Genomic DNA, 26,695 nt, shown 5'->3' with positions numbered 1-26,695 from the left:
GTCCAGTCAGTGGTTAGGACTCCGTGTTCTCACTGCCGAGGGCCCGGATTCAATCCCTGGTGGGGAACTAAGATCCCACAAGCTGTGTGGTGTGGCCAATCAATCTATCAGTCAATATTAAAAAAGAAAAAGAACTTCATTACTACTTGTTACATCTCCTATATTCCCCTCCTACCCCATCCTTTTTTCATATTCCCAATTCTTTGTTTACCATTGCTTTTCTTCATAATTTCATCAAGTTTGTATTCCTAAACAACATATTCCACGTTTTTGAACTGAATATATGTGAAATTATAATGTATGCATTCTTTTGTGACTTTTAGCTCATCATTATATTCTTGAAATTGGTCTTTGTTAGGTGCAGTTATATTTCTTCTGTTTTCACTGTTTAGTATTTCATTAGATAAATTACTCTTGATTCTCATTGCATTATTTCTCTATTTTGGGAGGGGTTCTTTTGTTTTTGTTGTTGTTTTGTTTTTGCTTGGTGTTTGTTTTTGTTTGTTTTTTGGGTTTTTTTGGCCATGCCTCTTGGCTTGCAGGATCTTAGTTCCCCAATCAGGGATTGAACCTGGGCCCAGGGCAGTGAAAGCACAGAGTCCTAACCACTGGACCACCAGGGAATTCCCCTATTTTGCTCTGTTTTTGCTATTACAGAGAATGTGGCTATCCTTGTTTCTTGTTGCAGAGATACTACAAAAGTTTCTTGGGGGCTTCCCTGGTGGCGCAGTGGTTGAGAGTCCACCTGCCGATGCAGGGGACACGGGTTCGTGGCCTGGTCCGGGAAGATCCCACATGCCGCGGAGCGGCTGGGCCCGTGAGTCATGGCCTCTGAGCTTGCGCATCCGGAGCCTGTGCTCGGCAACGGGAGAGGTCACAACAGTGAGAGGCCTGCGTACGGCAAAAAATAAAAATTAAAAAAAAAAAAAGTTTCTTGGGTGTATACCTAGGGGTGGCATTAAGTTAAAGGTATATGCACACCACTTTGAGTAGATAATGCCAAATTGTCTTCCAAAATGTTGCATCTATTTATACTCCTTTTGGCAAGGACAAGGATTCCATTTGTTCCATATTCTCTTTAACATTTGATATTATCAGACTTCTTCAAAGTTTGTTTTCCCAAAGTTTTTGATCTGGTGTAAAATGATATGTCATTATGGACTTAATGTGTGTTGCCTTAGTTACCAATGCAATTGCGTATTGTAACGTGTTTGACCATTGACACTTCCTCTGTGAAATGCTTATTCTGGTCCTTCCTGTTTTTCAGTAAGGTTATTGATTTGTATCCTTGTCAGTTCACTTTTTCCATGGTGTCTTTGGATGAACAAGGTGCTTAATTTTAATGCAGTTTAATTTTTTAGTTCCTTCCTGTATGCATTTTACTTTTTGTGTCTTAGTTTCTTCCCTGCCATCAGAAAGCTACTATTGTATACTGTCTTCTAAAAGTTATTATGGTTTTGCCTTTCACAAATGTGTTGAATTCACTGAAATTGGTTGATGTATGGTGTGAGTTGGAGTTCAACTTTACCCTTTGATTCCCCCTAATATATAACTGTTGACTGCATCATTTATTTACAAGTCCATCCTTTCACCACTGATATGCAGTGTTGATTATGTTGTAAAACTACATTCCAGGTATGTGTTGATCTGTTTCTGACCTTTCTAGGTTTCCTTAGTTGGCTTGTCTATCCTTGAACCGGTATCACACTGTCTTAATTTTTATTTATGATTTTTATGATTAAACGTATCAAATGCAAAGGTAAATCAGAAGTTAAGCTAAAGTCTACCCGCTTTTCATTCTGTTTTCATGTTTGATTATCTCTAAGTTTCTGAAAAGACTCATATCTACTTTTAGATCTTGTTATAATAACCTAAAATGCTGAAAATTAACTTTACTTCTCTTTGTTCCCAACAGATATAGCAATAACCTTGCAGTCTTCAAATTATTTCTGTTTTGTTTATTTTTGCTAACAGTCCTGTCCTGATTTCATTATCATTACATCTGATACCTCCCACATGTCTAGTCAGTGATCCTCATCTTTTCTTTTGACTCTTGCTTTCCACCACCTTAGGTCAAGTTCTTGTTACTAGTTGAACATCTTTTGTGTCGGCCTGCACTTCATCCTAGATATTTGTCCTGGATACAACTGCCATGTTAGTCTTCACGAAGCTCAGCTCATTTATTGCATTGGTTCTTTTATGGGTCGGACAATATCTTAGGAACAACAAGCACTTCAGGGCTTGTTTTCCTTACCCATACTATTTTCCAGTCAGAAAAGAGCTTGGCGACAACAACGAATTGAGAGGAAGGAAATAATAGGTTGAAGCCTAAGCTTATGTGTGATTTTACCTTATAAACAGTACTTTATAAATTTAGGAAATAATCAAGAGCTTTTTTTACCTTGATAGTATATTGCAAATAAAATAAATAAGTACGAATGAAGTGTCACAAACTAATTTTGTAAGGGATTATATATTCTTTGTTGGTGGGATTAGAGTTAATTTGTACTTGATCATAACATACACGTCTTTAAAGTATACTTATCAAGATTAAGGTTCATGTAAAAAGAAGACGGAGGCAAATAATAATGTTGAATCAAAATACCTCCTTGCATAGAATAGGTTAATTGAAAAACAGTATAATATACTGTTAATGATGAAACTAAACTGAGAACTTACAATTAAAGGTGTAGGAAGCAATAACTGGAAATCTTGGCAAACAGGTCAGCACTGCTTACACATCCTTCTTTAAAGTTGCAAGTCCTACATATAAATTCATTCGTGCATTGTAATGGCTGTGCACTGTTGTAGAAGGGTGTGTGTGGCAGCTGGACATTAGATAGGACAGAATTTTGAATTAAATTAATGCACTAATATTTTAATGGTTAATTTTAGTTACTATTCCTAACTTATTGTGTTACTATTAAGCTCAGGCTTCTGTGTAAAAAATTATAGTCTTTGAACTGTGTGTTTTTCATCGGTAAGAACTGAGTAAACGATTTTGCATTTTGTTTTCAGTCTGAAGCTCATCCTCATCACGAGGATCCTTTGGCCCACCTATGGCCAAAGACAAACATTCTTTGGGAAACATTGATTAATAAGTAATTAAGGGGAGTTTCCTGGTGGTATAGTGGTTAAGATTTCACTGTCGTGGCACAGGTTCAATTCCTGGTTGGGGAACTGAGATCCCATCCCACAAGCTGTGTGGTGCCGCCAAAAAAAACAAACAAACAAAAAAGTAATTGAAGCAGACGTACTTAACTAGCATTCAGGGACCCAGTCTTGTCTATTGTATGTTGATTAACAATTACTAGTAGCTTCCCTCTTATGCTCATATAGTCTCCCTCTTTCTGAAATGTGTCTCGTCATTCATTCAACTCAAATACTCGACCCATTTCCCGTGCCAAGGGTCTGGAATGTGTGTTCTGTTTCTTTTGCCACTTGAGATGAGGTCCATTTCAAATTTCCCTTCTTTCATGAAGTTATTGCTCTTCATCCCCAAGCAAATTCTTCCCTTTCTGAAGTACTGTAGCACCTAGAGTCTTAACTTTTAGCCATTTATGAATTTGTCTTACTGCTCTTGTTACATATGATATGATGCAGTTGGAAAATAATGCCTCAGTAATACCCAATTCCAGTCATCTCTTTGGATTGCACTAAAAGTGAAATCATTTGAAAATTAAATTAAGAAATCACATCAGACTCCATGACTTAACTAATACCTTCTATAAAAGGGCCTATGTTTTACTCATCTACCTAATGCACAGAACAAGGTAAGCTGTAGGGTTGAGGTGCCCACATAATCTTTATTTTTTATTATTATTATTTTTTATAAAGTTATTTATTTTTACTTATTTATTTTTGGCTGCGTTGGGTCTTCGTTGTTGCGCGTGGGCTTTCTCTAGTTGCAGCAAGTGGGGGCTACTCTTCGTTGTGCGCGGTCTTCTCATTGCGGTGGCTTCTCTTGTTGCGGAGCACGGGCTCTAGGCATGCGGGCTTCAGTTGTTGTGGCACGCGGGCTCAGTAGTTTTGGCGCACAGGCTTAGTTGCTCCGCGGCATGTGGGATCTTCCCAGATCAGGGCTCGAACCCGTGTCCCCTGTGTTGGCAGGTGGATTCTTAACCACTGCGCCACCAGGGAAGCCCCACATAATCTAAATGTCTCTGTCATTATATGATTTTTATGCCCATGGCTATACTGTAGAAACCTGTTGCTTTGTGGCAGATTCAGCGAGCTCTAGTCTATCACTCAAACGCTTCTTTTTTTTTTTTTTTTTTTGCGGTACGTGGGCCTCTCACTGCTGCGGCCTCTCCTGTTGCGGAGCACAGGCTCCAGATGTGCAGGCCCAGCGGCCATGGCCCACGGGCCCAGCCGCTCTGCGGCATGTGGGATCCTCCCGGACCAGGGCACGAAGCCGTGTCCCCTGCATCGGCAGGCGGATTCCCAACCACTGCGCCACCAGGGAAGCCCTCAAACTCTTCTTAAAGACTTGCTTTTTTCATGCACTTTCTGAATATCCTCAGTCTCTGTAGTCTTGTGATAGGATGATGTGAAATAAAACCCACAATAAGCATTTGAAAAATGTACATTCTATTTGGGTTGAATGAAAAGTAGATTTAATTTAGTATTTTTTAATGATGTAATTTTTTACTTCAAAATCCATAACTTATGTAATTTTCTTTCAGCTGGAAGCATTAGTGTTGATGTACTTGATCCAGATTTTCTTTATTTTACTTTTATTGTGGTAAACACACAACCTAAATCTACCCTCTTAACAATTTTTATGTGTACAGTATTGTTAACTATATGCACATTGTTGTACAGTATATCTGTAGAGCTTTTTCATTTTGCACGACTGAAACTTCTCTACCCCTTGAACAACAACTCTCCATTCCCCCTCTCCTCAGGCCTTGGCAACCACCACTTTATGTTTCTATCAGTGTGACTACTTTAGATACCTCATATAAGTGTAATCATGTAGTATTTGTGTCTCCTGTATAAAAATTATTAATAATTAATAACCATATCCTTTTTCTAATTCAGGTGTGGAATGGGATGAAGAGAGAGGAGATAGGGAGAAACAAATCCTCCCTTTCCCATAGATCAGCAGCATGGCCACATTCTATACCGCTAGACAAAAGGACTTTGGTCTTTTGGTTCTGTATCAAGGCTAGAGGGATTGTATTAATTCTCTGTTGCTGTGTTACAAATTACCTAAAATTCAGTGACTTAAAACAGCATTTCTTTTTTTTTTAAGTGTCATTTTATTTTATTTATTTTTTAATTAATTAATTAATTTATGCTGTGTTGGGTTTCTGTGCGAGGGCTTTCTCTAGTTGTGGCCAGCGGGGGCCACTCTTCATCACGGTGCGCGGGCCTCTCACTATCGCGGCCTTTCTTGTTGCAGAGCACAGGCTCCAGACGCGCAGGCTCAGTAGTTGTGGCGCATGGGCCTAGTTGCTCTGCGGCATGTGGGGTCCTCCCAGACCAGGGCTCGAACCCGTGTCCCCTGCATTATCAGGCAGATTCTCAACCACTGCGCCGCCAGGGAAGCCCTAAAACAGCATTTCTTATCTCATGGTTACCATAGGCCAGGGTTCCATGTATGACTTGGTTGACTCTTCTGGCTCTGGGCTCCTTATAATGCTGCAGTCAAGGTGTTGGTTGGCACTGCAGCCATCTCAGGGCTCAGCTGTGGTGGGTGGATCTGCTTCCAAGTTCAGTCAACTGGTTTTTGTCAGGTTTCTATTCCTTACAGGCCATTGACTGAGTCCTAAGTTTTTTGTCACATGGGCCTCTTCATAGGTCAACTCACAACTTGCTGGTTGGCTTCATCAGGGAATAAGTAAGATGATAAGAGAAGATAAGCTATGGGTGTAGTGGATGTTATTGTCTCCTGTCCAGAGGGAAATAATCATATCCCAGCCTGCTGGGCATGTTGCCTACTGATAACTCATAGCTGAGTTGCTTTCTAGGAGTGTTGCCCTTAGCTAAAAGAGATCACTTGCCCAAGTTAGTCCCCTTCCCCAGAGGCCACTTGCATCCAAGGACTAGTTGGTTTGGGTAAGGGATGGGTTGATACAAAGGCTTGGACTTTTTTCTCAATTTGGGAATTATCTGAAGGGCCATTCCAGTGTGGGATTGATTGAAGCCTTTATTTCAACTGCCCCCCTCCGTTCATCTTCTTCTTCTGCTTAGACCTATTTCCCTCACTCTTGTTTTTGGAAGCACTTCCCAGTAAACAAATACCTGTCTGAGAATCTGTTTCGTAGATAACCTCACCCAGGATAGTAGGCATTGTGTAACCCAGCACAGTTAGATAGAAGATTTTCTGCCTTACCTCGCTGCATATGTGTACGCATGAATCTAGAGTCATTTCTCACAAATAGAAGTATATGTGGCTCCATGTATACGGCTTCTGTTCCTCCTAGGCGGCCATATTTTCTTCATGGCTTATTTGAGACCACATTTGGAGTATGTGATTATCACAATAGGACCACATCCTTGATGGGTTTCATATTCAGATCATTTAAGGATTAGCCTCCACATCTCACCCGTATCTCCTTAAAATTAGGGCTCCTTAAACGTTGAGGCTTTCTGATCTCTTGTGTTACAGTAAGATTATGAAGAAAAGTGCAGACTCTACTGAACCTGCTTCAAGGATGCATCCACCTCACTCCCACTAATACAGGTGATCTATAGTGATCTTGTTGACTGAGGTAAGGAGGAGACTAAGCTATCTCCAGTAAATTTTAAAACATAAGACAGATACGAAAAACAAATATCAGAACAAAATACAGGAGAATATCAAGGTAGAGAAGGATTTATTAGGCACCAGTAACACCCATGAAAGGAAAAAATTTGATAAATTTGGCTGTATCAAAACCAAAAACTTAAATATTATGACAAGACAAAGTAAACAAAAATAAGCGGCAAACTGGGAAAAATTTTCTGTAAATCTAATATTCAGGATTTCTATCTAGAATCTACAGACTTTTGCAAAGCAATAAGAAAAATATCAGCACAAAGGACAATGATATGAATAGATAATAAATAGAAGCAAAAAGAAAGATGATTGTTGTTATACATGCAAAAATTAATTCAGCTATATTTGTAAGCAGAAATACGAAGCTACAGGGGATGACATCAAATCCATCAGGTTGTCAAAAACCAAAATGTCCAAGAAACCCAAGTGTTGGTGAGGATTTCGGGAAGTGGTGTACCTGAAATACTGGTATGAGTGAAGTTGTTCTGTCAACATTGGAGAGCAATTTGGTAATATCTAGTCAATTTGAAAACACGTATCCTGCGATTTAGGTGTATAGGTTAGAGAAGCTCCAGCACATGTGTACAGAGAGACATGATACAAGGATATTGCTTGCAGTATTGTGTGTAATTTTTAAAAGGCCTATCAGAATTGATCAGTTACTATTAATATCAGTTACAATATTCTATTGTATCAGCTAAAATACCTAATGTAGACTTAGTAATATATAATCACATGGTTAAATCTCAACACAAATCTTGAGTAGGAAAAGCAATTTGCAAAAAAAAGTATGATATCATTTATGTAAATTATAAAGTAAAACCAACTATATTTTATTCTATCATAGTTATCCGATAGAATAAAAGTTTTTTTAAAAAGAAAGGACTAGAAGAAATATATAAAATTCTTAAAATTTGTAGTACTACTTAACTTTAGGGAGGAAGAGAGGGACCTGGGAAACAAAGGGGCTTTGCCCTGTTTTTTTTTTTAAACTGTCAATCTTCCAGCACATTTGCCTCACCTTCTTCCCTCTCCACAGAAAACTAAAGTAATAAGGAAACCAGGGGCTGCCTGTTTGCCACATCCAAAGGCTTAATTTTAGTTTAGTGGGTTTTTTTGGCTGCACCACGAGGCGTGTGTGATCTTAGTTCGCCCGACCAGGGATCGAACCTGTGCCCCCTGCAGTGGAAGTGGGGAGTGTTAACCACTGGACCGCCAGGGAAATCCCTTAGTTTTGATTTTTAATCTCTGTAGCAGTTGAATTGAATTGACTATTGATCTCCCTTCTAGAAACATCTTCTCTAACCCATAAACATCATGGCTCTATTTTGGTTCCTTCTGAATCTGACTGCTACCTTTATAGTTGCAGCTATATATAAGGGAAAGTAAATCTCTTTTCCATCTCAGCTCCCCAGTTCTGCTATCAGAAGTAAACACTGTTTAATCTTTCAGAAATCTTACTCTCCCCCTAACACACATGTACACACAAGTGTGATTTTGTGTCTGTGTTTATAACATAAATGTATACATAGCATACACTCTGTACTTTCCATTTAACATTGTCTTGATATTTTACTAGCTCAGTAATGTATATCTGCTTCCCTTTTAACAGTTGCATGTTATTAAGGATTAAGATTTATATCTTGAAATGAGAGGTAACACCAAGAACAGCTGACCCTGAGCTCATTTCATTTCTTGTTAATGAATATTTACAAAGGCACTGTTTTCTTGGGAAAGAAGGGGCTCTGTAGGAGTACCGTAGACATTATCCAGGCCATTAGAGAGCTGTTCACCTAGCCAGTTAGACCAGGCATAAAAAAGGTTAAACCACTCGCAGAGCTCTAGTGGGAGTAGAAACACGGTGCAGCTTTGAGAAAGTATGACTGATACTGAATGGTTAGGACAGAGGTTAGACGTAGGGCTGCGGGTGAGATTAGAAGTCTCTAGAGTAGAGATGACCATTCATTTGGTATAGAGAGCAGTACATACTAGGGCCAAAGACAGCATCTTGCACAATTTCCACATTTAGGGGACAGAAACATGTGGGCTGCCTGGTCACAAGGAGGAGAGCTAGGAGAGTGAGGTATTACCGACCTCAGAAAGGAAGGGTGTGGATGGTCACCAGTGCATGACATAAGGAAAAGAAAAAGAATAGTTCAGTTTGGGGGAAAAACAGATGGATTGGTGATAGGGGGAGAGTTGTTGTTTAGTAAGTAGTATATTTGGTGGCAGTATAGAATGAACTGGAACTTTTGGAATCATCTGTGTGAAAGATAATGGGGAAAACTTCCTTGATACTACGCTATTTTTTTTTAATTTTTTAAAAATTTTATTTATTTACTTATTTATTTATTTATGGCTGTGTTGGGTCTTTGTTTCTGTGCAAGGGCTTTCTTTATTTGCGGCAAGCGGGGGCCACTCTTAATCGCGGTGCGCGGACTTCTCACTATCATGGCCTCTCCCGTTGCAGAGCACAGGCTCCAGACGCGCAGGCTCAGTAATTGTGGCTCACGGGCCTAGTTGCTCTGCGGCACGTGGGATCCTCCCAGACCAGGGCTCGAACCCGTGTCCCCTGCACTAGCAGGCGGACTCCCAACCACTGCGCCACCAGGGAAGCCCGATACTACGCTATTTAACTCATGGACTGCTTTCACTTAAGAATGGTTGAGCTTATTGGGACACTTACCCTTGAATGACGAATTACTTTCAATATTGTCTTTAACATCAAAAAGTGTTAAAAAAAAAGTTGTTTTTTTTTTTTTTGGAAATCACGCTTGTCTGCTTTTTATTTTTTTTAGGCCTTTTAAAAAGATTAAATTGTGTAGCCACATGGAAAACTAATGATTTGATTCTAGTTTTAGAAATAAATGGAACAAGACACTTTCCAACTAAACCATCTCCAGATTTGTAGGTTAGAAATCAAGAATAATGAAGTGTAAGTTTGAGGCAAAAAATAGATACTTAAGTTATTTTGTAAAGACATACAGTTGATATAATTTCCATTAATATAAAAATGGTGTGGTTTTTTAACAAAGTCACACAACAGAAGATTTATTTTAAACCAGAAATGGGATATGCTTACAAATTGTAAATGACTGTTTTAGATCAGCACCAAACGGTGTTATTTGAGTGTTATGCAGGTAATTCAGTTTCACATTTCTCTTTCTAGAGAAAAGAAAAACAAACTTGCTTTTTCTGTACCAAGGCCTTTTTTCTGTTTAGAATATATTTTATTTAAAGGCTGGGCGGGGGGAATAGATTTTTCTTTTCCTGCTGAAGAAGAAGCTAAAGCTATTTAAAGCTGGATCCTAACTACTAAAAGGCTCAAATACCTGATTTTAGGTAGTTAATGACTTTCTATAGTCAGTCCTCTCTGGAGTATTTTTCTTTAAAACCTCACATGGAAACAGGTTTTAAATGGTTCTTTTGTGGCCCTGAAATTTCTTGTTCATATCATAAGGGAATGATTACTGAATGCCCGAGCTCTATACCCAGTTCTTTTTCAGCCCTGAGAGGTTAACTGGGCAGGGGTAAATTTGGGTGTGATACGTAGTCTTTGGAAAAATACTTAAGTAACATAACCTAAAAGTTACAGTCCTATTCATAATGATTTCTCTTGAGTATCAGTCTATGTCTTTAGATTTTCTAATAAAACGTGTGCACATATGTGTATCTGTGTGCAAACAATAGAACCTGATTGCTGGTGAAGGTGGTATATTCATATTTGGTGGATTCAGTGCTTTGCTGGGGACCATTTACATTGATTGGTATGAGCCCTTTGGAGAGAAATTTAGCAGTCATTCTACTTCTCAGGAGCTGTCTTAGGGAGGTAGTCTAAATTCAGGAAATAGGCACATGTTCGGCCATAGATAAGCCCACAGCTTTCTTCTTGCCCACATCAGACCTCTGGTATGGTTGAATTCGGGTGATTGTAATATTGATAAATTCATTCGGGGATTTAGAAGACACACTGAACTTTTCACACGTCTGGTGTGAGTTAAATATTTGCCATGGCTCTAAGTACATTTGGCTTCATTGTTAGGAGTTTAAAATTATATCCCTTGGATTCCCAGTCATCTTCTATTAGACTTCTTTGTGACCAGCATTGGCTTGGCAGGTGATACAGACTTCTGTGTTTCTGGAGTACTTGATCCGATGTAATAGTAATAGGTATTCTCCTCCCCTGCCCCCTTCTCCTGCTCCCGCTACATACTCAAAGGACACATTCATATAATAAAAGCTCTGAAAAGTCCAATCATTTAATTAGACTTTTTTTAATTTAATTGAAACTAGTGTTTTTTTCTAACCTTTTGAACAGGAAACTCTGCCACTTATTAATTAGCTCTGTGACCTTGTCTCTTTTCTCTGTAAAATGGGGGAAACCCCTTCATATGGTGATTATGAGCATTACATGAGATAAGTTTGTATAGCACTTTGTATACTGCTTGGCACATAATAAGCACTCGATAAGGTGGTAGTTGTTTTTATTTAGCTGTGGTTCTTCTAGTCTAATTGAACACATGAGATTAGCAGATACAAAACAATAGGGAACTCTAATTGGGAGAGAAGGTCAGTTGTCAGAGGCTTCACGGATAATATAGGTTTGGACTGAACCTAGAGAAATCTAAGTTAAAGCTTAGTAATAGAACTTTCTTCACTGATGGAAATAATCTATATTTGCAGTGTCCAACATGGTAGTCAGTAGACATACTGAGCACTCGATATGTGGGTAGTGTGACTGAGGAACTAAATTTAAAATTTTATTAACAATTATTTGAATTTAAAATGAAATGGTTGTATGTGGCTATCATATTGGAAAAGCACAAAAGTGAGCTTAAAGTGAAATGAAAAATTTGTTTCCCAAGAAATGGAATACAAATAAAAATTTCTAATCAATTAATTCTTTTGTAATTTATAAAATCATTATATAATGCTGTTTGCTTTCTTGTAGGTCTCCAATTGAGAAACATGGCACTGTTTTTCCTGCACTCTACCCACCTATTGCTGGACTTCTGTTGTAACAAGTTGGCAAACACTGGCTGGAACTGGGCTGCAATAAAACATGCCAGTATCAATGCTGACAAGAGCCTAACAAGTGCCAACTTACAGATGATTACGCATTTTGAATTCTAATGAACTGTTTTAACCTTCAGGAAGAATTGTAAAGACCTGTACATAGCACAACATGATCCGGATAATATATATACTGTTCATGTACATCCACAAACACACCTTGTACCAAATAATGCTTTCTTGTAGTAGAATAAGAATCGTGTAAATTCTAAAAGATTTTAGCAGGTTTTCTTTCCCTATTCATTGTTTCTTATCAGTTTTAAAAGACTCCTTAAAGCATGTCAGATAAAAAGCAATTAGGATTAAAAGTTTCCATTTAATTTCCTTTAAACCATTGAGGCTTCATTAAACTCTTTTCACTTACTAAACTTTGTATCTTCTTTGTTTTGACACACTCCCCTTTGCTTTTATCTCTTCTGTCTGCCAGGATCATTTAGTTCAAATACTGAAACACTCAATAAGCAACTACTTGATTTTTAATGATGACTTCAGAGGAATGGTCATCACTAGGTGCTTCATCCCTTTTGTATTATACTTGCACCCATCTCTTGGATTGGATATAGCAATAACATTTTTTTCATTGTTGAGAGCTCTTGAATTCAGTCATTATCCCCAAGAACTAAAAAGAGTTGGTTCTGAATTCAATTCAGATTTAAAATGATTGAAATTTACCCCAAACAATACAAAATTCTGATTTGGTTTTATTTTTGCCCTCAGTTACCTAATGTGAAGGTTGGATGAATAAAGCATGCACAGCTGCAGGCTTTCTACTTAACTTCTGGGTTTGCTATTAAAAATGCTGTTTACCCACACACCCTTCTCCTTAGCTCTTCATATTTCTTTGCCTCTATCCTCTATACTGCAGATTTTTCTCACCTATTGTACAAAGAAATTGCGATGTATATTTTTCATGTAATTTGATTTTGGAATTCTGTCACCTTATGTAGTGAGTTCTTCCAAAATATAATTTTTTTCCAATAATTGTCAAGTTGTTGGCTTTTATTGTATTGAATGAAGGTTATAATACTGAGTGCCAGAGAAGTGCAGTTTAGAAAAATCTCAGGTTGTTTCCTTATGCAAACAAATTTAATACTTGAAAATCACATGGCCAAGGCAGTATATGTATTGGGTTCTGTATAGATTCTTATGTGAATCCCAAAGCATTACAGGGATGTAAAGGCTTTGTTACCTGACATATACAGATTTTGCCACTGACATACTGCACTTGGATTTTTATTACTGTTTGAGCATAAGTATATTTCATATCATAAGTTTTCAAAAATAATTTCAGGAAATGTAAAATGAGCATGTGCAGTGTTAAAGGTGTGCCCAGGTTCCTCTGTGTTTGGTGTGAGGCTGGGACTTGGAGGTAGTCTTTGGCATATAAGGGATAGAACTTGAGACAGTACCTGATGGGACATGGTGATTAATTGTGAGAATCAGTGAGAATTGGTGCATCTCTGCTCTGGGGGGTTTGGAGAAATGCTTGGGCAGAAGAATGAAAGGATTCCTGCAAGGAGCCAGTCCTTTATGAACTTGCATGTCTTTTAAAGCAGAAGTAAAATAATTGAGGATGTAGTCACAGTAGAGAGTGATTTTTCTAAATTTCAGTCTCTTCTTCACTCTGAAGCATTAAAAAAGCCCATAAATGTGTAATGGCTGAATGTGAAATTGTTTGATTCATTGCAGCCCAATTTTCTTCAGGAACTTGGCGTGTGACTTTACTTTTTCAAAGACTCTGTAAACACTGTTGCCCCAAAGTGCCAGCAGTACTGCATGCCTACCTGGGACTTTGAATGCAATCCCTTTTTATTCTTAAATCAGAAATTGTTCACATGGTGCTTGCTTGTGGCAAGATGGAGTCTGAATTTTGTTCTCCTATTGCTGTAATTCTGCTAGCAATCTCTTGAGTTAAAACCTGGGATTTGACTCTTCAGAGAGGAGCAAATGACCTAGTAACTCAGGGACAACTATTCTTGAACTTTAAGTGCCACATTAATGCAGTTACTTTGGTGTAACCATGTGTTCTTTAGGGCTAGATCATGGGGGGTAGAAGGAGAGCCAGGAATGAGTGCACGTCTCATGACACCCCTTTCCATCTGGTGCCCTGAGTGTGCTACATATGGAAACACAGGCCTCGAGAGATGTTTTGGCTTCTTTTCCTCTGTCAGAGGTGTCATCTGTGCCTTTCCCAGTGTTCATCTGACTGTGAATCTAAATGCCTCTACATTTGATATTAAACCACACTCAGGTGACACTGATCAGGTGGCTTTTGTCCCAGCAGTGCCTCATCATTAGTGTGAGTCTTGTCTGCTCTAGGAAAAGGATTTTTCTCCCTGACCTCGTGCCAACCATCAACAACAACCTGCATAGTCTTATGGATTGTAGAACCGTTGCCTGTTTCCTAAATTTATTCCAAGTTCTTGTAAAGGCTTATCGATTTCAGTCTGTGCTCATAATAGGATGGATGATCTCAGTGGCTTTCTGGCCTCTTGTGAGTTTAAAATCCAAATGAGGTTGGTTTTCTTGTCATTACAAGGTAATATTTTTGTGAGGTTATTCCACTAGTTCTGTGATTATTTGGGTGTCATAGTGTCTTTAATGGCCTTCATTCTTGGTTGTGAAATTTTATTTTATATGCTCATTCACCCTCTACAAATCTCCCCGTTTGGGGTTGTGGTGCCTGTGTATCTTTGCCTGTCTGGTCCCCAGTTGGTGGAATTACCTTTTGTGTACTGCCACTTCTCAGCATCTTTGAAATTTGACATAATGTTGCTTCATTCCAGTTTTTTGTTTGTTTGTTTTATTTTTAGTTCTGTAATTTGTTGATTGTATTTAACTATGTGAGTTCTGTTGTGATGTTTACTGTATTGTAAAGCACCTCGATCATGTGATGGGTGCTCTATAAATCAATAAATGATGACTTAGAGGCTGTATCATGAGCTATTTTGGTTTCAGGATGCAGGTCTCCAAAGCAAGTTATGGGATTCTTTCTATATAAACAGCACATGATAGCAAAGGGTCCACAGGGGAATCTAGATAAAAAAATTTTAAAACCTTATTTAAAGAAGGAACCAGAGGGTAGGAAGTTCACTTTACTTCCAACCTGGTATAATGGTCTTAAAATTTCCAGTACGTGGCCAACCACCATTCTTAATCAGAATTTCGTGCATGCTGATTTAGAACCTTATATAAAATAAAATGAGCACACGTTAGAGTATTATTTGGGATTTTGTCTTTGGCCTAGACTGGTTCTACCATGAAGATAAGCCAAAAGGTGAAGAACCCAGTCTCAAACGTCAACTGGAAGAGAACACAGGCACCATCTCAATCCCCACCTTCCCTCCTCTAAACAGATGGGCAAACTTGGCCCCAATACCTGCCCAGTACTACTCAGTAAGTTAGTGGCAAATGCAGCAAGAACTGAGTACTTTTTTCCCCCTTAACAATTTTTTTCCTTTTTCTGGAGGACTGCAAACCACAACAGGATTCAGGATGTGAATGTTCAGCTTTTCACCCTGCATCTTTATATATAGTTTATATGGATTTACAGTGTTAGGTGTTGAAAGCTTGTCTGTCTTGATAGAAGTTGCCAGTGGTTTTAAGGCCTCTTCCTTACAAACTCTGAGAAAAGAACATGGAGCCTAATTTCTTAATCACAAGAAGAAAATCCTCCTTGAGAGCAGTTTGGGGAAAATGGGGGCTCATTTTTCAGGGTTTAAATTTTCTGTAAAATATATTTGAAATAAAACTATTATAGAAAGGTCTAGATGATGTCCCTAAACTTTAAATATCAGTTGTAAGCATAATCATCTACTTGAGGTATATAGCAAAAAAGTTTTATTCCCATGCTGTCCAATGCAAATGAACAGCTTTTGACTTTGTCTACTGTGTGCAAGGCCATAGGCTTTGAGGAAGGATCAGTTGGTTTTCTCCCTCCTTCTTGTAAGAGTTGGTAACACCTCACCAAATTAAAATTGTTCGTTTTCTGGAGGACTGCAAACCCCAACGGGATTCAGGTATTTTTGATTGCTCAGTTTCAGATGGTGTAACCTGGCTGTCTCGGTAGGACTAGTCGTCTTTGTCTCTTGGAGTCTGCACACCTCACTGGGCTGCAGTGAAGGAGAAGGGAAAGGCTTTCAAAAAAGGCAGCCAGACACATCTTAGACATAGCTGCATAGAAAGTCATAGATAAGGTACTTGGTTTTCCCTTGCCAGCAGTCTCCATTAAGAACAAGTGCAGTATAATAGTACTGTGTGTGTTAGCACTGTGACCTCTCCTTTAACCCTCATGAGCACCAGTAATCAAGTTCCTATTTATTGAGCCTCCACTTTGTGGCAGGCTTGTGCTAGATGTGTTTCGTAAAGGATCTAGTCAAATTCTTACAAGGGTCCTCATGCAGAATCAGGTTCAGATTAATTTCTCAAGACTGTACAGCAAGTAGGTTTCATGGCTGGGATTCAGTTTCATGACTTCCCTTACATACCGTGTGCCATTATTTCTTACCTCCGGGATATTTTTTCCCAGGTCACGTAGAGACTGAGGTGTGTTGAGGCTTGTACTTGAACCCAATTCGTTGGACTACCAGTCTAGTGATTCCCTCCCTATCCCCTTCTATCATGATATGACACTACCTCCCCAGAAAGAGTCTGTTCCCCTACGCTCTTAAGGCAGGCAGCATTTTTCCCTCCCTGTACTTCATGCTCCATGTCCGGGACAACTTCATACAAAGTTCCTCTAAATCAGACAACAAAACATGAATTAGGTCTAAAATGAATCATGTTTCAGTGCTCAGATTTCTCAGGTCATATCTAATATTGTAGCTCCATCCAACCCTGTTGGGTATTGTAATTCACTGAGTACTGTAGATGCTTTATTTTACAGGGTGTATTAAGTAGTCCTATAGCTCAGGGGTTTCAAGCCAGTAAGAGTCTACTCAGAAGACAAGGGCCCAGAGATAGGGTTATATTACAGATAGCGCTAAGAAGAGTGCTTTCACCTCTGCTAGAGGGCTTCTTGAAGGTAGTTCGTGATGAGGAGGTAGTGAAGCTCTTGCTTGAGTTGATTAAATCCCTTAAGATGAGTTCTTGTTTGACTGTGGGCATCTAGGCCAAGCAAACTGAAAGGGCACATTTGTTTACTGCTACATGTGTGCTGCTTTAAGGGAGAGGGTCCCTGGTTTTCATCAGATTCTCCAAGGTCATACCCCAAGTTATTAAGAACCATGGATTCTAGTCCAACTCCCTCTTGAAACTGATGGAGAATCTGAGATGGTAGCATAGATCGTGCAGGGACTTGACCATGATCGACACAACAAATCAGTTGCAGAGGCAAATCTGAACCCAGTTCCCCTGACTCCCGGTATAGCTCACAGCAACAGCTCATCAGACATTTTGAGGGCTTACCTGGTGGCGCAGAGGTTAAGAACCCGCCTGCCAATGCAGGGGCCACGGATTCGAGCCCTGGTCTGGGAAGATCCCACATGTCATGGAGCAACTAAGTCTGTGCACCACAACTACTGAGCCTGCGCTCTGGAGCCTGCGAGCCACAACTATCGAGCCCACGTGCCACAACTGCTGAGGCCCGTGCTCCGCAATAAGAGAAGTCACCACAGTGAGAAGCCTGTGCACCGCAACGAAAAGTAGCCCCTGCTTACCGCAACTGAGAAAGCGTGCGCACAGCAACGAAGACCCAATAGACCCAATGCAACTAAAAATGAATAATAATTAATTTAAAAAGAATGTATTAAAAAGAAAAACACTTTGAGCACCTGCTGTATGCCAGACACTAGGCTGGTGCTGGTGAAGAGGCAAAGATAAGTCATATGATGCAAAACCAGACATCAGCTATGACAGGACTTCTTGATCACATTTATGTTATGACCCAGGAAATATTTGTAGGGCACTCTGAGATAAAACAGATGAGGCTGCCTGTGGCCAGAGGAGACTGTCTTGCCTGGCTACCCTAGTGGCCCCAAGGGCTCACCATTTAGCACACCTATAAACCATTCTTGACAGGGAAGCTTTGAGCCATGACACCTCCATTGAGCCTGGCAAATGCTCTCCTGCCCTCTAAGCTCTCCTTGCTCGATGCAGCTGCTGTACGCACCTCCCTGCCCACACCTCTTCCGCATCTTTAGTCTCTTGCCACAACTGGAACGCTATTTCCCTGAGCACACCACCGTTCTTAAAGATTTCAATACCCTCTCCCCTTTCATCTCCCAGGTGTCCCTCCCTCAGAATTCCTCCTCCTTCCTCAACATTTTAACCCCATGATTATGTTTACCATGATCTAAACTCCAAATTCCTTCTTCACTCTACCTCACTACCCACTAAATGGTTAACCTTGGCAGCACCTAAAATTTCTCCACTTTCAAATCCTCCCCCTTTTCTGTTCTGACACCCTCATCCTGTTCTCAGATCCTTCCTTCAACCTGTCATCTCTTATTCTTGGCTCTTCTCCAGGGCCACCACTTCCCCCTCAGTCCTTAACTGTGGATGCTTCTAGGAATGGGTGCAATCCACATTCTTTTGATTGTCCTTTGAGTAAAAATCTGTTTTGACAGGTTTCACACTATTCAGTTATATTACTCGTTAGCCTTCCTTTTTGCTATTAGTCATCCCCACATTGACTAAAGATTTTAGCACCTGGCTTATGGTCTCCTACCTTCTCTACCTCTGAATTCCAATATCTGATTTTTCTAGCTTCTCACCTCCACTTCAGCTACCATATTCCATGACTCTGTCCTGGAGTTTATTGTCTCCTAGTACTGTTTAACTTATGAACTTCAGTTTGCCACCCTAACACAGGGCCCTCACAACCTTGTTCACACTGCATTGGTCTTCAATATTATAGAGACCTGCAGTTTTATGACTCGTACATCAGCCTCTACCCAGTCTGCACCAGAGTTATATTCTCACAGCACTCTCAATTTCTTTTTGGCAATGAATCCCAAGCCCTGCGCAAATGCTACAATCCATATTCTCTGCTTCTGCAGCCAGGTGGCTGAGTTCTGCTAGAAAAAAGTGACCCATCCACACACTCAGAAGACACGTGCAACCAGGCCTTCCAAATTCAGATTCCTCTCCCAAATTTTCTTCACTCTTTTGGTCCCCTTGCCTATGAACTTCAACCATAAAAATGATGTCACCAAGCAATCTCTCTGATACCTCTTACCTCCACATCCATCTGCATGCATGTTCTTGTTTCCTAATGTTTTAGTAGAAAACAAGTGACTTGCCTGTAGTCTACAGTTAATCCCTTCCCCTAAATTTCCTTCTGAATTCGCCTGCAGGGCATCCCGCCTCCCCAGGCTAGTGAACCTTCATTAGCCTTTCCCTCTCCTTTGGCTCTTTTCTCTCAGCCTCTCACATCTTTACAAACAAACCTAGAAACCACGAAAACCCCTTTCTCGACCCTCTCGTGGCCACATTTTCCCAAAGAGTAGTCAATGCTCGCTGCGTCCATCCCTTTCAGTCCCCTGCCTAGGGCGTGTAATATGATAGAGCCCAGTCAGTGCTTGATAAGTCCAGAGCCTCGAAAGTATAGGTGAAGAGAGCTAGGCTCTCGGTTCCTCCCGCGTCCAGCTACCGCCACTTTCATTCACTGCTCTTACCTAGTCTCGATCCCTCCCTCTCCCTGGCCCCCATGACTCTCGCGAGACTTGGGCACCTCCGTTACGCACCGCCCAAGTTGAGCGGCGCACTTCTCGCGAGGCTGAGGCAGGGCTGGGCCCGACATGGCGGAAGGTAAGGTTTCTGTGGAGCAGCGCGGGAAGGCGCGGAGCTGTGGGGGCGCTGCTGGCTGGGCGAAGCAGCCCTGTGAGGGAACGGCCGGGTGTGTTCGCTTGGGGCACAGCGGGTCTCGCGAGCCTTCCTCTCTCGCCTCTGCCGCGCGCCTCGGGCCGGGGTACTGAGCGCTATTCCTATGGCAACGCCCCTCCCGGCGTCCCCGACCCCGCGGGACCTTGGCAGGGTGCCGGGCCGGTCGTGAGGTCCCGTACCAGCACTGAGTGCAGCCTCGGGGATCCCGAGGGCCGCCGGGGAGGCTCCTTTGATTACCGGCGGTGCTGGGACGGCGGGGGACGTAACCCTTCTCCTTAGGAAATCGAAACTGCTGTCCTGGCAGGTCCCGCATCCGGAAGGGGTACATCCCTCCCCTGCGAAAGAGCTTAGGACTCTTCCCAGGGTGAGGGGTGGGGGTGAGCCAGGGCTGTCACGGGCCAACGAGCCAAACAGGAGGGGGCTATAGGCTCCCCAGCAGCCTCGGGATTCGGAGCGGCTGGGATTCTTTCCCCAGATTGAGAGATGTGGACGGGAGGAGGGGGTTTGCTTGGTAGGGGAGTTGGCCAAGGTCACGCTGCTCCTAAGAGATGTGCTAAACCAGACCTCGACTCCTTTGCCTCTCAGTCCTGTCTTTACCCGCTTTTCTGGCGCTTTCTTTGTGCCCCTGCAGGTGAAGGCAATTTGGCCTCTCGGATTGAGCCGCCCTTAACGTAGCAATATTAGAAGCCTTCATTGTCAAAGCCTTGTTGTACAGGTGGCGGGAAAGGAGACCCAGAGATGGGAGTTACCTGCCAGGGACCCTAGAGTGAAGCTGTCGGACCTGGCTAGTGTGCTTCTCCTGTTCACCCCATTACTGGAGGAAAATACTCCTTATTTGACTTAATGTTTATTGAGTGACTGCACTGTGCTGGTCCTCCACCTGTCCGATTGGTTTTGAGCTAAGCTTTGTCTGAACCTATCTTTACTTGGATCTTACTTTTGGGCAGCACCTGACAGTTTGCAGGCTTTTCTCGTTTGGATTAGACTTGGCAACAACCTTGTGAAGGAGGTCCGGCATGGGTGTTACTTGCGCTTTATAGATAAAGGAATTGAGGCCGAGTTCTAGAGATATCCGGGGCAGGCACCCACTTTTTGTCTGCTCTTTCTACCATGTTAGACCCCCTGAGGGGGAAACATCAGATAAATATTGTATGAAAGCAGAGGAGGATTAAAAGGAACCGAAGAAAGCTGAGGGATCCCCTGAAGCTAGTCTTTGGATGAGTCACAGAATGTTGATTAAGATTTTTTAACACAGTGGGTAGCCAGTGAAAGTGGAGCATGTTGCCCAGAGCAGTGAGTTGGGGTGGAAAGGTTCAGGAAGGCTTTATGTGAGGTGACAGGTACTCCAGCGCTTTTACACCAGTTAGGGAAGTTAAGGAATGTTTGGGGAGTACATTACCAAGATTGAAATTGTACAAGGCAGTTGGTTTTTCATTAAGCAGTTTTACTGAGCACCTGCTCTGCCTCGCAGTTCGGTTCCAGCCTGAAGAGCTCCTACTGGCTGAATATGCTGATTGTTATCCTGCAAGTGCCTTGAGATTTGTGTTAGGATAACCTTGAGAGACATGCAGCTGGTTGAGAGCACACCTTAAAACATCCTTTCAGGGTTAAATTGGCAAGGGAGTACAGATAGGTAAGCATAGTCAGGAGGTTCTGACTCGACAGTTTTTATTTTACTCTTTTTGTGTGTGTTCCAGTTTCCTAGCCTGTGTTCTGACTTAAGCTTTTTGGAAACAATGTCACAGACTTTGGGAAGAATTGAGTGGAGCATCCTAGTTCAGTTACCTCATTAAACTGAAACTGCTTGTTATGCACAGGAAGGCAAGGTTATCTAAACAGTGTTTTGCGGGGGTGTTACGCGACATGTACTTTAAAAAGAATTTATTGGAGCTGGCTATGCTTGTTCAGAAATACTCATTTAAATATAAACAAATAGCAAAAATCTGTGTCATGTAACAATTGGATGATCTGTAAGCACGCTCTGTGGGAATTTCCCTGATAATGGTCTTCGTTAGGTGGTGTGAGTGTGAGAATGTGGGAAATTGAGCTTAGGAATAGTAAATAGAACCTGCAGGGGCTGAGTTATACAGTAACTTCTTCATGCGACTCGTTTAGAAACCAAGCTTCTTTCTTTCCTTGCATCCATGGGTATTGGTTTGACCATATATATTTAGCTAAAGTCTTTGCTAAAATTAGTTGCCATTTCCACTCTACATCTCTGTAGCTGTCCATCTCAGCCTCCTTCATCACTCGAACAAGTCCCTCCAACTTGGTCTTTCTGCTTTTACTTTTTCTCCTTGATTTTGCTTCCCCACAGCCTGTTTTTACAGTCTCCAGTGTTCCTTTTAAAGCATAAATCAGATCATGTCTCTCCCACTCTTTGCAATACACCTACCCTTCCACACGCTCTCCCCATTCCCCGCGGCTCTCCATGATTTTATATATATTTTATATCTTACATACATTTGGAATATATTTTTCCGAAGCCTTCCAGTGATCTTTACAGGCCAACAGGATCTGGCCGCTGGTTAACAGTGATACTTTATTTCTTCTCCTTCACAAAGCTCTTGCACACTAACTTCCTTGCTGTTCTTTGTATTGTACATTCCCAACACACTCCTACCTCTATATCTTTGTCTTGCAGTTTCCTTGGCCTGGAACAGTCTTCCGCAGTTTCTCCAGGCAGCTAATCAACTTTTATTCACTCAGGTGTCTGTTCAGTTCTCACCTCTTTAGAGATCGTCCCTAGGTTTTGTTTGTTTTTTAATTCCCTTACTGGAATATAACCCCCATGAGGGCAGAGACTTTTCCTGTTTGTTCACTGCTGTATCTTCCAACTTAGAATCGTGCCTGTGGTTGAAGGAGTGGATTAATTATTGAGCATCATTTACCAGACATCAAGAAAAGTTGCCAGGAATTGCCTGGCGGTCCAGTGGTTAGGACTCCTCGCTTTCACTGCTGAGGGCACAGGTTCAGTCCCTGGTCGGGGAACTAAGATCCTGCAAGCGGTGTGGCTAAAATAAAAAAATAAATAAATAAAATTAAAAAAGAAAGAAAGAAAGAAAGTTGCCTGGATACATCCTTGGTCTCTTGTCAAGTACGCTGGCTGGTCCAGCTTTTAAGAAAGAAAGTTGCCTGGATACATCCTTAGTCTCTTGTCAAGTAAGCTGGCTGGTCCAACTTTTAATGTGCTCTGAATAACATCAGCCTGCTGGGAACTGCCTAACCTACTTTTCATCCAGCCCAGTTTAGTCTTAGCAATTTAAGCATGCTTAAGAGCTCAGTCTCTGCAGGCAGACATGGGTTTGAATCCTAGTTTTACTAAGCTGTGATCACAGGCAAGCCAATCAATTGCTCTCAGTCTCAGTTTCCTCAACTTTGAAAGGGGGATAATCACTATCTCAAAAGAAATAGTGTATCATGCAGTGTACCTACCATGCAGTCTGTCTCTTAGTCTCATCTTTTTTTAAAAAAAATATATTTATTATTTATTTATTTGGCTGCGCCAGGTCTTAGTTGCGGCATGCGGGATTTTTTTTTAAGTTATTTTTATTTTATTTTATTTTGGCTGCATTGGGTCTTCGTTGCTGTGTGGACTTTCTCTAGTTGCGGTGAGTGGGGGCTACTCTTCGTTGTGGTGCACGGGCTTCTCATTGTGGTGGCTTCTCTTGTTGCAGAGCATGGGCTCTAGGGTGTAGGCTCAGTAGTTGTGGCACATGGGCTCAGTAGTTGTGGCTCACCGGCTCTAGAGCGCAGGTTTGGTAGTTGTGGCACACGGGATTAGTTGCTCCGTGGTATGTGGGATCTTCCTGGACCAGGGCTCGAACCTGTATTCCCTGCGTTGGCAGGCGGATTCTTAACCACTGCAGCACCAGAGAAGCCCCATGTGGGATTTTTTAGCTGCGGCATGTGGAATCTATTTCCCTGACCAGGGATCGAACCCGGGCTCCCTGCATTGGGAACGTGGAGTATTAGCCACTGGACCACCACGGAAGTCCCCTCTCTTAGTCTCCTCTTAAACCACTCTCCCCTCAATAAAATAAAAGTGAAGACTGGAAAAAAATGTGACTTGTTAAACAGAAAAATGATCATGGACTTTTATAAGCTTACTGGAATTTGGTCAGGAAAATACTTTTGACAACAATTCAAGTAACAAGGTGAAGACATTCTGTATTCTGGACAATCCCTGGCCACTACAGTAGCCATTAGCTACATATGGCTTCTTAAATTTAATTAAAATTAAATAAAATTTAAAATTCAGTTCCTTAGTCATGCTAGCCTCATTCCAGGTGTTCAGTAACCGTGTGGTTAGCGGCTCCCATGTTAGCAGACAGCACAGATGAATAGAACACTTGCATCATTCCAGAAGGTGCTGTTGGACAGCAGTGTTCCAGAAAATGCTTGGTATAGGCTGGTAGAAACAGGGAAAGGAGAAATTTTGCTCCTTCCAGTTTGAAAGTTTATCTCTTCATTTATTATTTTATTCATTCATCAGATGTCCCAGTCTGTTCATAATTATGTATTGTCTGGTGACCCCTCAAGCAGTATCTCTCTATATACCATTCCTTTCTTTTCTCTATCTTCCCTTTCTTTCATTTCTGTCACCAGCAGAGGCTGTTAGCTTTCTCCTTGAGGATATATATATATTTTTAAAACAAAGAAACGAAGTTTATCCAGTCACTGCAGTGACTGTGGATTTGCCAGAGTAGAGCTACTGAATCATGCTAAGATATGTGGGCTTCAGTCACCGGCAAGGTGAGTTGCTGTAGTTGGGACATTATCATGATTTACAGACATGCCCAACAAAATGAGAAACTATGTCCTCAGGCTCTCTTGTTAAATCTGAGTAGGCCAGGGACCTACAGTATTTATTGAACTCCACCTACTAATGCACTGTAGGGTGGAGGATGGGATGAGCATGGAGTGGGGGTGGAGGGAGAGGTAGTCAGTGGTTAAAAAAAGAAGAGCCAGACCTAGAGCCTCTTCACAGAGAACACTGCAGTCCAGGAGGGGAGACGAAAGCATGTGTGTTAGAAACTGCATTGTAGGGACTTCCCTGGTGGCACAGTGGTTAAGAATCTGCCTGCCATTGCAGGGGACACGGGTTTGAGCCCTGGTCCGGGAAGATCCTACATACCGTGGAGCAACTAGGCCCGTGCTCCACAACTACTGAGCCTGCGCTCTAGAGCCCATGAACCACGACTACTGAGCCCATGTGCCACAACTACTGAAGCCCACACGCCTAGAGCCCGTGCTCCGCAACAAGAGAAGCCACCGCAATAAGCCCGCGCACCGCAACGAAGAGTAGCCCCTGCTCGCCGCAACTAGAGAAAGACCGCGCACAACGACGAAGACCCAATGCTGCCAAAAAATAAATTAATTAATTTAGAAAAAAAGAAAAAGAAACTGCATTGTAGGGTGGAAGGTGAAAAATGCTTAGGAGTTACTTTGAAAATTCAGAGTAGGAAGAGATGTTTTAGGGAAGTGGGGAGTATGTTTTGGGTGTCAGGGGAGGCCTTTGCTGCAGGAGTTAAGCTGGGCTTATCTGGGCTGGACTTTGGAAAAATAGGCCGCTTTTGGACATGGGGAGATGTGGGTGGGAGGAGGTCAGCATTCTCAGAAGAAATGTCGATAGCAGGATGTGAGGTTGGAAAAGTATGTTAAGGGCTAGATTATGAAGGGATTGTTTAAGCATTTGCATTTTGCTCTGTGGACCGTGGGGTGAGGCTACTGAAAGGTATCAGCCAAGGTGGTGACGTGACTAGAATTGTCTGAGGCCTGTTGAAAAGGCTGTATAATGTAGAGGATGGATTTGGGAGGGAACGAGGGAGGGAGGCTGGAGTGGGTGCCGTAGCAATTGAAGGTGAGTCCTTGGGTAAGGGGCATTGGGGTTGGTGAGGACTGCTGTGAGAGATACTCACTATAGACAGCATAAAAGACAGGACTCTGGAAACCTGTTTGCATGTTGACAAGAGGGCGATATCAAAGAGGACCCAAGGGTTCTAGGCCTGGGTGACTCAGATAATGGCTGGGCTGTTAACAGGAAGAAGAGGAACAGATTTGAGAACAAATATCTTGACCTCAGGTGTGGACAGATTTTGCCATGCCCAATATACCTTTAGGTGGTTATGTCTTGGCAGGCAGTTGGAAGCATTTCCAGTCAGACTGGCGTTTGTGTGAAAATTAGCTAGTGAGCTAATATTTGTTGAGTATCTCCTGTGAAGCCAGCCCTATCTGTGATCAGTGCTACACAGAGTGAGGTTTTTTCTTTTTTTTTAATGCTGTGCTTTTTAAAAAAATATTATTTAGGCTGCACCAGGTCTTAGTTGCGGCATGCGGACTTTAGTTGCAGCATGTGGACTTCTTCGTTGTGGCATGTGAACTTATAGCTGCGGCCTTCATGCAGGATCTAGTTCCCTGGCCAGGGATCAAACCCGGGCCCCCTGCATTGGGAGTGCGCAGGCTTACCCACTGGACCACCAAGGGAAGTCCCCGGAGTGAGGTCTTGAAAAACATATTAAGTCATGCCACTGACTTGCAGACAGGTCTTAACAGAGTTGAATCACAATCAGGAAAAATGTATTTCATTTCTATTAAGTACAGGCAACTATTGCTAGGGATGACAAAGTGAACAACACACAGTCGCAGCCTTAATGGAAGTGGAACCGAGAGGGGAAGGTAAAGTTTCTCATAAAAACATGCATATTGTGCTTTATAGTTTAGTAATTTTTCTCTTTTGCATTGATGCTTAGTGGCACTACTGTCCAGCCGAACTCAAGTCCATAACCTAGTAACATCCCTGACTTCCTCCTAAGTCTGTAGTCAGTCACCAAATCCTGTGACTCTTATAAAGCTCTCACATACGTTCTTTCCTTTCTGCTGTCATTCTGGTAGTTCATGCTAGTGGCTCTCAACCTGGAGAACCCGGCACATTAGAATCACCTGGGGAGTTTTTAAAAACTCAGATTTTTGCATCACTCAGCTTCAGTGAAGATCAGTATATCCCCCAAAACATTTTTTTCAAACTGAGCC

At 41.7% G+C, this 26,695-nt stretch overlaps 2 protein-coding genes across 2 annotated transcripts in view; both read left to right on the top strand.

The window, feature by feature from the left end:
* Window positions 1–14,817, top strand: part of UBE2G1 (ubiquitin conjugating enzyme E2 G1) — a 103,575-nt gene extending 88,758 nt beyond the window's left edge. The window contains exon 6 of the mRNA XM_082861359.1: window positions 11,718–14,817. The gene's annotated coding sequence lies outside the window, so the exon portion shown is untranslated. The remainder of the gene's footprint in view (window positions 1–11,717) is intronic.
* Window positions 14,818–19,560: 4,743 nt separating this feature from the next.
* Window positions 19,561–26,695, top strand: part of ANKFY1 (ankyrin repeat and FYVE domain containing 1) — a 77,283-nt gene continuing 70,148 nt past the window's right edge. Inside the window, exon 1 of the mRNA XM_082861515.1 lies at window positions 19,561–19,588. Coding sequence (XP_082717641.1) covers window positions 19,579–19,588 — 10 coding nt within the window. The 5' untranslated portion in view covers window positions 19,561–19,578. The remainder of the gene's footprint in view (window positions 19,589–26,695) is intronic.

The sequence above is a fragment of the Leucopleurus acutus genome, assembly GCF_964270905.1.
Source record: "Leucopleurus acutus genome assembly, chromosome: 19".
In the NCBI taxonomy this organism is placed as follows: domain Eukaryota; kingdom Metazoa; phylum Chordata; class Mammalia; order Artiodactyla; family Delphinidae; genus Leucopleurus; species Leucopleurus acutus.
This window is presented reverse-complemented; position numbering and strand designations above follow the sequence as displayed.